The sequence below is a fragment of the Nipponia nippon genome, unplaced genomic scaffold (genome assembly GCF_047370975.1).
Source record: "Nipponia nippon isolate SJK-2023a ecotype South Korea unplaced genomic scaffold, ASM4737097v1 scaffold_2, whole genome shotgun sequence".
In the NCBI taxonomy this organism is placed as follows: domain Eukaryota; kingdom Metazoa; phylum Chordata; class Aves; order Pelecaniformes; family Threskiornithidae; genus Nipponia; species Nipponia nippon.
The window spans coordinates 64,331,920-64,344,936 of NW_028262336.1; the positions used below are offsets into that span (position 1 = coordinate 64,331,920).

General features: G+C 38.2%; 1 protein-coding gene across 5 annotated transcripts in view; it reads left to right on the top strand.

Annotated features, from left to right (window-relative positions):
* Positions 1–13,017, top strand: part of RGPD4 (RANBP2 like and GRIP domain containing 4) — a 33,897-nt gene that overhangs the window by 20,173 nt on the left and 707 nt on the right. Inside the window, exons 21-30 of one of the 5 annotated variants that reach the window (XM_087759580.1) lie at positions 78–155; positions 2,930–2,998; positions 4,632–4,799; positions 6,242–6,334; positions 7,230–7,426; positions 7,939–8,167; positions 8,665–8,763; positions 8,933–9,075; positions 10,659–10,932; positions 11,085–11,419. In XM_087759580.1, the coding sequence (XP_087615706.1) occupies positions 78–155; positions 2,930–2,998; positions 4,632–4,799; positions 6,242–6,334; positions 7,230–7,426; positions 7,939–8,167; positions 8,665–8,763; positions 8,933–9,075; positions 10,659–10,932; positions 11,085–11,419 (1,685 nt within the window). The remainder of the gene's footprint in view (positions 1–77; positions 156–2,929; positions 2,999–4,631; positions 4,800–6,241; positions 6,335–7,229; positions 7,427–7,938; positions 8,168–8,664; positions 8,764–8,932; positions 9,076–10,658; positions 10,933–11,084; positions 11,420–13,017) is intronic. The other 4 variants (XM_087759581.1, XM_087759582.1, XM_087759583.1 and 1 more) reach the window with 4 other exon arrangements.

A 13,017-nucleotide genomic window follows, 5' to 3' on the forward strand; every position in this document is an offset into this window, starting at 1 on the left:
CCAGAACATAGATAAGTCTGGTTTACCCTTCTAAAATTCCACGTAAACACTTATATCTAAACAATTTATTTTTTTAGGATTTAATTTTAGCCTTTTTAAATCTAATCCAATGGCCTTTTGGACAAGCACATCTTCCTTGCAACCTGATAGTAAAGGTATTTACGTACTGCACTGAACGTGTGATAAAAACATTTTAGTAGGCATGGACAGTAACCCAACTGTGGCAAAACAGTTGGCTCAGTAATCCTTATAATTAACATGCATGCTGAAGACGAGTACTTAAAATTGTGTGTCTGACTACTGTATTTGTTCTATTGGAGAATGTCTCTAGCCCTTAGTATGTCAATGAGCTAGCACAATGGATGGCCCTGTTTAAGCTTTTGGCTTCTGTTTGCCTTATTTTCTGAGGGTATCTGCCTTGCACTTCTCTGTCACAGTTTTATTGAACATGCACACTGGATCTCTAGAATTCCCCTTTTCTAAAGAAATGTAATTCTCCCATTACTTTTAGAGAATACATCTCTTAGTAGCTGAGGTGTTCCACTTCAGTGAAATACGCTTGAAGATCTCAAGACGGGTTATCCATTGAAACGCTTGAGTGTCTTTAGTCTCTCTGTTGGAAACGTTTAATTCAGTTTCCCAATTATCAATATGTTAACTACTGCACTTTTAAAAACAAGGAGCGCACAGAAATAAGAAAGCCAACTTCTTAGTTACTCCTTACGTGTATATACTTCATGTATAATACGAAGTCCACCTTAGCTGGTCAGGAAATTTTTGCTGAGTAACCAATTTGTTTACATTGAAAACCTGTAACCAAAACTGTTACAGCTTATAGTTTGATTATATGTCATTATAAGATGTTACTAACAGTGTTTCTTGCAAGTATGCTCGCTGTAAGCATACTCAGCTTACACAGTTGAACAGCATTTTCATTTTAAAAAGCAAATTTTTATCCTAGTCTGCACAAGACAGTCTTCTAATGTTAGTGTCTTACATTGTTTAGAAATGTCAAAACGTCATTCCAAATGCCATTGTCCCCAAATTGTATTTCTGGAGAAGCTGCTCTTATTTAAATACTAAACTCCTGTATATATGATCTAAAGTCAACTGTTCTGTGTTTTTAGGCATCTCCGTGCATTAAGTTTATTAACAATTCAGTTTTATTTTCATTATTCGATGTCCACAATGGGAAGTGCTTAAGCATTCTGCGTCAGTGCATACATGCAAGAACTTTTGCTACCTCAAATTGATCCTGTTTTTATATTGGGGGTGTGTGAGGGTGGGTGGGTGGGTGGGGTGTATTTAAAAAAAGCAAACAACAACAACAAAAAAACCAACAACCCAAACAAAATATGCCTTTCTGGTACTTCTGACTTCTTCATTTCTACTTTTCTGATAACTAGGATATGATTATACAGTTAATGATTTGTTTACAGTTGATAATTGTCTTCAGTGTAGCTTTTTGGTGGCTTTGTTTTGAGCTCTGACTTAATAGCAAATTACTTTGAGAAGTCCTTTCTAAATCAGGTTTTCAAGCCTACACAATGCAAATATAATCTGAGGCTTTCTCATGGGGAGCATCTTTTCGGGAGCAGCTTCTGAGTTGTGCTAGAGCAACACTCAAAAGAAATTTAACCTCATAGTAGTTCTGTACCTCCATGCAAAAGTACTTAAGTTTTTCTCAGATCAGGTCCTGAGCTTTTTTTAAAGGCTTTACAAGTCTGAATCAAAGTTATGTCAGTTGCATGTTACTGTATCAGTTATGTGCATTAAGGTTTCAACTCTGATGCTTTACTCTTATACCCAGAAGATATTCACTGATATACATGCATGAGAAAAAAATACCAATATTGTGACTAGCTAGATATTTAGGCCTACCTGGTCTTAATGTCAGTTGAAAAAAAAAAAGCAAAAATATAGTACACCAGTGAAAAGAACTGTTGTGCATGGTGTTCTTTATTTTGTTCTTTCCATATACTAACACTGTTTTGTGTGGATTTTTTCCCCTGAGTAGAAAGTTCTATTATCACGAAACCAACAGTCTTTTAAGAATATGTTGTATGTATGCATGGCTCCTTGTTTTCATGGCTGCCTGTGAAGATATATTTAAGCTGTTTGCAGCATTTTTTAATAAGAAAAGTTAACTTCCTTATGGGGAGGGCGAGTAGAAACTGACTTAAGCAGTGACCATCTTGTTCAGTCTTAAGATTCTGAGGGCAAGTACATGTTGTATTCTTAATCTTTGTTGAACCCTTTTGTCACTTTCAGTGGATGTTTGAAACACTAGAATCTTAATCCTGTGTTTGATAGATCAGCTTCATGGAGAACTTTACCTATGGATTAATCTGAAGTGACTTTTTAATTCATTTCTCTTACTCAGCACAAAAGCTACTGCAAGAGACTACATGATAATTTTTTGGGAATGCTGTCTGTAGAATATGAGGGACTATATCCTCTGTTGCCAGGGTCTTCTACCTAGCTTTATACTGCTCAGATTAAAGAAAGCTCACACTTTTACCATCTACCTGACTGACTTTGGAAGAATTTGTTGTTGTTGTTGAAGATACATTTTTGAAAATTCTCTAATCCTAAGGAAAGCTATTTTTTGCTGTAAACTTTAATGGCTGTAAGACTAAATGCTCCACACTTTAAACCTTTGTGGTGATCTTGGTGCAAACTTGCTCAGTCCAATTGAGACACTTGCTTAACTAACCTGAGTGAATAAAACACATGCTAATATGCAGGATACCTACATATCTTGATAACACGGTACTAGATGTACTCCTAATTCTTAAATCAGCTAGGGTTAGTGAGTTTTTTGCATAAGATTCTGAGAAAATATATGAAAACATCTATAGCCTGCTGTCATGATATGAACTTAGAAATTTGCTGTTCAAGAATTTTATCCTACATTTACTTTATACAGGCTCAGAAGAGCTATTGAGATCTAAAAAAAGTGAGCAAAAAGGATTACTCTACAAGACTCTATGCGCTGGTAATGGGTTTGAGCTACACTCTGGTATATGAATGCCTGAAATGATTAACTTTTAATCAAAGGGAGAGTCAACTGGGGCAAAGGTTGGGGAGGGAACACTTTAAAAAAAACCTTAAATTTGAACTAGTACTTTGGATTTTGCTTTTACTCTACTATTCTTTATATTGCTCTTAATCTACTGGAAGATACTAGTGGGAAAACTACTTTTAAAAAGCAGATTTATTTTAGTGTCTCAGTTGTGTCAGAGGATCAAGTGGTATGTCTATAAACATTACACTTCTCTTCTGTCCTTGTCTCCTCTTGCAATAATGAACATCAAATTGCATGAGCAGGAAAATCAGTGCCTCTCAGGAACTGAGTAGTAGTCTGGTTCCTAGCTGAAGCTTTAGGTTCCCACTGCCTACATTGTGCCACAAACTTAGCAAATATTTTCTAATGAAAAGAAGAGTGAGCTTTTGAGAGCGCCCTTCAAATTCTGCTGACTAGTTCAACTCAAACATGGTGAATGTTAACAAATAGGTTGACTTACTAAAGCAATCCAATTGTTCTTCAAAACGGCTGATGCATGGATATTGATGTGCTTATGGGGTAATTGTTATAAATAGTTAACAAATTTGTTTCTCATACCTTTACCCCCAAACTCCCCCTCTCAAAACAACACTAAAACCCAACCGAAACAAAAAGAACCCCAACCAAACAATACATGGTGCTTAAACTGGTATATCTCCCCTCTTTGCTTCCATTCTCTCATAATAAACTCAAATCTTTGTTTCCAAATCTGCCTGCTTGTTCTTATAGCCATACGTTTTTCTGCACTTTGCTCTAGGCTGTGCTTTCAGCTTTAACCTTTGATTATGCACTGTTTTTTCAATACAAGTGGAATGGACAACATAATATTGAAGGCGAAATGGACAATGTAATGTTGAAGGCGAGAGGAGAAAAATCTATACAATAAAATTGATAGTGGTATTTGTCCTTGCTGGAAAAGCTAGTTAATAGGCTGAAAGCAATATTTTTTTGTTGTTCAACAAGATAGAACTAAAAATTACTTTACTTCTTCTGTAATGATAAAAGTTTCAGCAACGGCTAGTATGGTAAATTGAGATTAGCTAATAAAAAGCTTAGATTTGCCATAGGTAATATGAAATAAGTTCTATTCAGTTGTTTAATATTTTCTAGAACTTAAAGCACTTTTAAGTAATTCAGTAGGATGTGTTCCTGTAGACAACTTCACTTCTTTCAGGCCTGAAGTTTGACTCTCTACCTCTAGATGATACCTATATCCCTCTTCTCCATAGTCTTATTTTGTTTGATGTGAGGACTTAATTAAATAATCCTTGTAACAAGAGAAAGATGCAGCCCTGTTTCTGTTCTGAATTTCAAAGGCAGTAGAACAGGATGTATTTGGGCACGCAGGTTAGAATTTCTTAAGTTTTAACAGGATGCTCTGTCCTAGCATCCTGTAACTTTGATTTGTGTTTCCTGGGGGATCAACAGAAAATATGTGGGCTCCAAATGTATTTCTAACTGCCTTAGAATTAATTCAGTTCTGTAATAATGGTATTGTGGGGCTAATATTATTCCCTGTTCTGAATTTCTCAGTTTTAATGGTTTGTTTAATTTCTGTAAAAAGCTGAGAAGACGACGACATCAGAAGATGATCTTCCATCTGATGAGGTTATAATAGTTTACGAGTTAACACCTACCCCTGAACAGAGAGCTCTCGCTGGCTTTCTCAAGCTGCCTTCAACATTCTTCTGTTACAAGAATAAGCCTGGATATGTGAGTGATGAGGATGATGGTAAGGAGTGCCAAAGTTGATCTTTGCATTGCCTTTTTGTGGGGAAAGGGTGTAATACACTGCACTGGTGCGGCCCCACCTCGAGTACTGTGTGCAGTTTTGGGCGCGTCAGTAGAAGGATGACATCAGACTATTAGCGTGTGTCCAGAGGAGGGCAACCAAGATGGCGAAAGGCCTTGAGGGCTAGACTTACGAGGAGTGGCTGAGGTCACTTGGTTCGTTCAGCTTAGAGAAGGCTGAGGAGTGACCTCATCGTGGTCTACAACTTCCTCAAGGCGGGCAGCAGAGAGGGAGGTGCTGATCTCTCTCTGGTGACCAGCGATAGGAAGTGAGGAAATGGAATGAAGCTGCTTCAGGGGCAGTTCAGATTGGACATTAGGAAAAGGTTCATTAGGAAAAGGTTCTTCACTGAGAGGGTGGTCGGTCACTGGAACAGGCTCCCCGGGGCAGTGGTCACGGCACCAAGCCTGTCAGAGTTCAAGGAGTGACTGGATGATCCTCTTAGCCATATGGTGTAGTTTTAGATAGTCCTGCGAGGAGCAGGGAGTTGGACTTGATGATCCTTATGGGTCCCTTCCAACTTGAGATATTCTACGATTACTATCGGAACCATTAGATACTCAAATATTTTTGTTTGGACTGATGGGAAATAATCCTGTCATCTTGCTTATGGACAAAAATATACACTCAGGTTTTCAAGACAGAATAGTACAATGGAAGCCCAGGTATGACTAAAGGGAATTTGTATTGGTGTCTTATGGGTGTTGACACTGATATTACCAATGCAGTTGGCTAGCTAAGACTAAATAATTGGATGTTTGAGCCTAGTCTCATTTGAGCAAGAGGCTTACTTCTGTAACTATTTTTAGAGACAAATACAAGGCAGTCTTTATCAAAAAGGAACATGCTCAGGTTCCCTAAATGCTAGACTAATGGCTTATTTTTCTTCTAAAGCAAATTCCTACTACTAAAACTGGAAATATTCTATATCAAATCTTATTGCATGCAACTAAATTACTCTTAATTTATTCAGCAGCAAATCTGTTAAATGGAAGTTCTGAAGTATTGTATTCAACAGAAAATGGGAGAAGACAAACCCCCTCCCACAAATATCTGAGCTTGCTAGTTTTTATGTAAAAGATCTTCAGTGTTCCTTCCCAATTCTGTTTAGTGGTACTCTTAATAAAATCACTCAATAAGAAATGTGTTTTCTGAAAACAAGACCTGTGCCACATGTCTGTAACAATCTAGGCTGAGGAAAGTGTCAATAGCACACTGAAGCACATGCGTGCAAAACAGGAAGTGAAAGCTTACCTGCTGACCTGTGGAACTCTTAACACATACGCAAAAATTATGCATGCTTACTAGGCTTGTGAGTTGGAAGCAGACTTCTCTGTACTTAGAGGATGCCTGAGAACTTATGCTTATTTCCTGTATTTAAGATGAAGACTATGAAACAGCTGTTAGGAAACTTAATGGAAGACTGTATCCCAGTGATTCAGAAGAGAAAAAGAAACTGCAAGATCCTGTAAAAGGTATGTTTTAAAACACAATACTTAAGATTTCTTATATACTGAAACATAAGCTCTAAATCTGAAGGACACTTGAGCACCGAGATTAATTTTGTTTCCTGAGATCGTTTTTAAAAGAACTGATGCTGGGAGCAGAAAAGCTGCATCTCAAAATACAGCTTTAAGCTCAGTACGTTGAACTGTCAGCAATAAAGGGGTACCTGAATGAGAAACGTACATTTCAGGTGGCCTCTAAACAACATCAAAGTGTCTTCCTGCCTCGAGCTCCTTCTGAATATGAAGAATTCAGCTTGGCATGATACTGTACAAGACAAAAGTTGTCTGTATCTGTGAACGCTTGCTACTGCTGCAGATAGACAAATTAAGCTTATGAGTTAATGTTGTTCAATTAAAAAAAAGATATTTGGTCTTTATATTAAAAATACAGGTGTAGAAGATGGAATTTGCTGCTTATGTTTGTCTGCCTTGGCTATGCCTCAGACTTCAGTGTTGCATAACTGAAAATCTGGGTAGGTGCTTCTAGAAGTGAAGTTTGGGGCATTTTTGAAGATATGTGCTAGAAAAGTGGCATATGTTGAGCCATCTGAAATATGAGCAAATGTTGAAGGAAGCTAGTAGTAGTGCCAGCTGCAAGATTGAACTCTTCATCATTGCATGGAAATTCCCTGATAACAATAGAAAACCAAGTATGATGCACTTCCAATTCTAGCTACCCTGAGCAGAGTTAAGTTAGTCTTCGCTTCCACTGTTTAAACAGTAATGCTATTTGAAAAACTCTTGAGGTCCTACTTTAGGTTGCTCTGGATATCATGAGGTTATTTTCTGATGTAGGTGCCAAAAATACTTCAGTATTTAGCTGCCTTCCCAGCTATTTTCCACTAACTTTTATTGTTTGCAGTAGGCATCACAGGAAAAAGTGAATTTGACAATGAAACAGAATGTGTTACTGCTTGGGAAAAGAAACCAACTCCTGAGGAGAAGGCTAAAGCAGAAACTCCGCAGGTTCCTTCTACATCTGTCTGTGGTGTCAGCAGTGATACTGAGGATGATGGTCCTGAAGACTTTCAGAGAGAGGTTAAAATTCAAGAAACGAAAGTAAGAACTAAATCTTTGCTAAACTTTTTGTCATTAAACTTGTACAATTACTTCATATACCTCTGAGACTTCACATAGTTTTCACCTTGTGAGAACTAAAACATTCAGTGGTGAAAAATTGACTCTTTTGTGACTGTGCCTCAAGTCTTTGCCAACACTGAAACAGAAGATTAGATCGTAAGTTCCTTGGGAAGAGAAAGGAGGTACAACTGTTCTCATAAACTGCTTGGGCTAGTAAAATCACTCCTAATGTATATATAAGGACTAATTGATTTCAGAAAGTAATAGTATTTTTTTGAAAGCATACTACTTCAAAGATACTTCAGTCTCTTGTCAAGTTAATGTCCAATGTGTGTTAAGTGTAATGAAAAACTTCAGAAAGCTTATAATAACAATTTTTCTTGGTGTTCTTTTTTTCTACAATGCCTGTTCTTAGTCTCCTGAGGAGATAGTTTGAGTACTAGGCTCTTGTAGCTTATTTGCTTATTACTCTACTTTTTTATTAAACTCAGGAGAATGAGGTTACAAGCTCAACTGACTTAGTTTGTACCAGTAAGGAAGAAGTACCTACTCCATCAACCAGTGAGGTGACAGTACTTGTCCAGTCAGCTACGAGCAATGAAGAACCAGATTCCACCACGGAAACCGTGCATGTATCACAGACCTTATCAGGAGCTGATGACAAACCTGTGGACTTGTCAACTAAGAAAAGTGATTCGGACTGTTCAGAGTCAACACAAGGTGAGGTCAGGGGTATGTTTTGTCTTTTTGTGGGAACTTAAGTATGCTTTCCTGTAGATTACTTTATCTAATGTAGCTGCTGCCTTGCAGAGAAGTAATACCAATACTGAATTAGAAGCATGAGTATAAATCTAGTAAAAACGTGACTGGGGATTAAAATAATTATATACCTCAAATTCTGGTGTGTTCAAATGGCACTACTACAGAGAGCAATGCTAGTGTCTGTTTTATATACGATGTACCTTCATTAGTTTACTGCTAAATACTGCATGAATACTTATTAGAGCTCTGAAATTATCTCACAGAGTCTTGAGCCCTTTTTTAAAGCATAATAAATGACTGCCATTATGACAAGTGGCATGCGAACTTCAAATTTATTGGAAGGGAAAAATACCATAGAAGTATCTCCAGTTTATTTTTGTGACTACATAACATTAAACACATTTTCTTTAAGAAAGGCAGAGAAAAAGCTTTGACTTTCCCCTCTTATTTGACAGAAAACAGAATCATCTCATTTGGTTTCAGCAGTACTGCAGGCTTGTCATTTGCAGATCTGGCTTCCAGAAACTCTGGAGACTTTGCTTTTGGCTCAAAAGGTGAGTTAAACTAGTCTGAGATGGACACTCAGCTGCACTTCTGCTTCATACAATATACCTTTTGTGCACCAAATTTCTACTGATCGATCAGTTAACAATAGCTTTTTGCGAGTTTTTGTCTGGAAGAAAAAACTACATAAAGCTTAAAATGTAAATATTTTAATTGTAGATAAAAACTTCAAATGGGCAAATACAGGAGCAGCTGTGTTTGGAGAGACAGCCCATAAAGCAGATGAAGACGAAGGTGGTAGTGATGATGAGGTGGTACATAGTGATGATATCCATTTTGAGCCAATTGTGTCCTTACCAGAGGTAAGGGGACTTCTGGGATATAAAACAACATTAAGATAAGCATGTCTGCTAACACAGCAAGTTTTTAAAAAATTCTTTGCTTAACTAACTTTGCTTTCTGTGTTGTGTGCTTTGTTCTGTATTTGTTGCACTGCCTATGTAGAAACACCTGCTGTTTTAAATCCTGGTACAGCTTAGCACTGGGGAAGTGTCTGGTCCATCAGTTAAAATCTTCAAAGTTTATTTCATTGTATCTTGACTGAGTGTTGATCAGTATGCAAACTTGTACACATAATTGTAAAAGCTAAAACTGATTTATTATAGCACAGTTGAAAACTAAGGGGGGCAACTGAATAACTGTTAGTGCTAATACACCTCAGCTTTGTAGCCATGACTTGTAGATTCAGTTCTGTGAAGGCCATGCCAACTTAAAATTTTTAAGCTAGGCAAGAGATTTCTAGAATCACTAAGTGATCAAGATGTAGTACAATTAACCTCACCTGAAGGCTAAGGGGACTAACTTTGTTAGTTTGAAAATAAATTGTTTTTCAAGAAGTAGGAGAACCTTCAACGTGGAAGGTAGCCTTATAACTTACTGAGTGAGGCTTCACACAGTTGTCCATGTCTTGATTTGGTATTTAGCCTTAGTGTGCCTAATAACCATTTCAACCTTTTCTGATGTTATAGTCCTATCAGGTTTTCCTATAAATAATATAATTTATAGATTAGTGTAATTATTAAGCAAGACAAATAGACCACAAATAAACAGTATGCAGTGTCCTTTAGTTTGAACAGCAAATCTGATCTAGTTCGTGTAACATGCCTTCAACCACCTTCTTCATAATTTCGTATGCCTTTGCTCATCTGTGTGTCATATTATGACTTCTGTGGTTTTCTTTCTTCCCTTACTTGCTACTTCTCATCTTTAGTCTCATTTCCCCCTCCACAAATAGTTTTGTCATGTATTTCTCCAGTTCTCTCAAGTGTTCCCTATCTTCCAAGATGTGTTAACTAAAGGAGGTTAGACACCAGTAATATGCATACATAAAGCAAGGAGGAGATGTGGCTATCAGGTGTCAGTTTGTTATACTTGGTGTTATTCTGTACAAATGCAAATATCAAGGTCTTCAACAATGTTCAAAAGGTAACACCTGGAATGGTAATAGTACTATATCTTCACTTCTCAGTGTGCACGTCATTCAGCAAACCTGAAACTTTCCTGGGAAACTTGCCAGAACACTCGATAGTGTTGTTTTTGTTTTTTAAAACACAAAACCCCATGGAAAAAAACAAACAAAAAAAACCACCCCAAAGCAAAAACCAACAAACACCCACCAAAAAACACATGCAGCATGGCAAAGTAGTATTGCAGTGATATAATGAATCTCAAAACAGTGGAATTTGTTGGGCTCTTAAATTCTAAAAAGGCTAGACATTTTACTCATTTTGGTGTGTGATGAATACGGTGTTGGAGAAAGGAACATGTTGAATAATCTTCCATTGTAATATGTCAGAATCATCATAAGTGTATGTGATACTATTAATATCGTTGGTGACAGCAGCTCTCTAGGAAATCACAGGTACTCCACTGTGCTGTTTTTTAGGTGGAGGTAAAATCTGGAGAAGAAGATGAAGAAATTCTCTTCAAAGAGAGGGCAAAACTTTACAGATGGGACAGAGATGCTACTCAGTGGAAGGAGCGTGGTGTTGGAGAGATAAAGATCCTCTTCCATACACAGAAGAAATACTACAGAGTCCTCATGAGAAGGGACCAAGTTCTTAAAGTCTGTGCAAACCACGTCATCACCAAAGAAATGAACTTAGTGCCCTCTGATACATCAAACAATGCTTTAATTTGGACAGCCACAGATTATGCTGGTGAGTTTCTTCTGGTGATTTTCATTTTTCTTCTAGGTGGTCTGTAGCTTCTGTGGCTTTGTTTTTCCCTGGAGATTATATAAGATGAAAGCTATTTGTTTCTGACTATACTGAATAGAACTAAAGAAACCTGTTCTTGGATTTATTTTCAGATGGTGAAGTAAAAGTAGAACAACTTGCAGTCAGATTTAAAAGCCAAGAAATGGCTCATTCTTTCAAGAGGAGGTTTGAAGAATGCCAGCTAAGCTTGTCAGAACTACAGAAGGGACACCTGTCTCTGGCAGCAGGACTGTCAAAGGACACCAACCCCATTGTGTATTTTGAAGTTTCTGCTGATGATGAACCTTTAGGACACATAACCATGGAGCTGTTTTCAAATATTGTCCCTCGAACTGCTGAAAATTTCAGGGCCCTGTGCACAGGGGAGAAGGGATTTGGATTCAAGAACTCCCGCTTTCACAGAATAGTCACTGACTTTGTGTGTCAGGTAAGCATAACAGGAAGACTCTTCATTGAGAGAATGAGATGCATCTTGACTAACAGCGGCACTTAAAGTCAGTTATACAGGATAGCGCGTTCTTGTTGGCCGCATGAATGCAGCGTGCAAGCTACTCTCATCTGCCCTTTCTCCACAAGGAGATGAGAAATGGTGCAAGCAGCACATGCTGCCCTAAGCCAAATGATTTTTACCTGTGTCTGCCGGCTGCCTGATGCTTTAGTCTTACCTAGTGCTGCTGTGTTAAGTGTGGAAGAAAAAACAGAGATAGAGATCTTCTCTTACAATGGGCAAGGGACCTGCTGCTGAACAGGAACACCAAGGAAAATAGGGGTTCCCAAAACTACCATTCAGCCTTCTCTCTCTACAGACAGAGAGAAACTTCTGTATGCTCATCTGCTAAGAACACTTACTTTCCAGGCTTCTTTTACATTTTAAAATACACTTTGTATTTAAGATAATGTGCACTTTAAAACTGATACTCCAAATATTTTAGATGCTCAAGTTTCCATCTAACAGAAGTCTTCTAGATCTCGTTATCATCCAGTGGCCTCTGTTCCTTAAAATAATCAGATTTTTCACCAAGAGTACCAGCCTGCAGTGCACCTGGACCTCCGTGTAGACAGTGTTGGTTTTAAACCTCTGTGTGCATTTGGTAGCACTAGCAAGTTCTTCATAAATGCTGAAGGCATAGGAGATTTGATCATAGCTCAGATAGACCTTTCCTTTCCTAAAGTTCTCATCAATAATTCTATGTGTTTTAGTGACTTGTAACAGGCAGAATGAACCAACTTCCTTACACACTACACTAATGCTCCCGCATGTCACTACATCCCTGAAGACGAGGCATGACCTTCTACAAACTCAGAAGTAGACAGTAATATAGGAGTGGCTTGTCAGTAGAATAAAAGATTATCCAGTCTCTTGACTAGGTATCACCTGTGTCTGAAGTATGCCCTTCCTGGCTCTTGTTAAAACTTTGTGCCTTTCTGATAAGGAAAGCGGCATTGCTTATTTAGGGTTTAAGCTTGTTTTGGGGTATTCCACATCCTATAAGGAGCAGACTTTCTTAAAACAGTTAACTGCACTATGCGTACCCTGACAAAAAGTGAGCTTTTATCATGTGAAATTAGTATATTCTAAGTTTGCTCTGCTTTGCCTGAAATACTCAGGAGCCAGAAGCTTGCTGCCTTGCAGACAGACAAAAGACACTGCTCACTAGCAGTAGCCGCGCTCCTAAACAAGCAGTAATGTGGCAAAAGCTGCTGCCTGCGCAGAAGCAAGGAACTACTCATCATTGGTACCTTAACATTTTTCAGGGGGTCAATTCTGTGCCTGTGGGGACTAAGCAAGGACAGGCCTTCAGTGAGATAACGCAGGCCCCAGCTATCCGGGCCAAGTGGTGCAGGAAGCAGGCTGTGGGAAAGACGGGCCTAGAGGAGTGGTCGCCATGTGGAGCAGGAAGATAAAATGCTGCGTTCAGAATAACACACAATAAGGGATAAATTTTCCAGTACTGCTTCCATTACCATGAACAAAGCTGCTGAAGCTGGGAAGCCTTATATCGAAGTGAATACAGTACTTGTGAA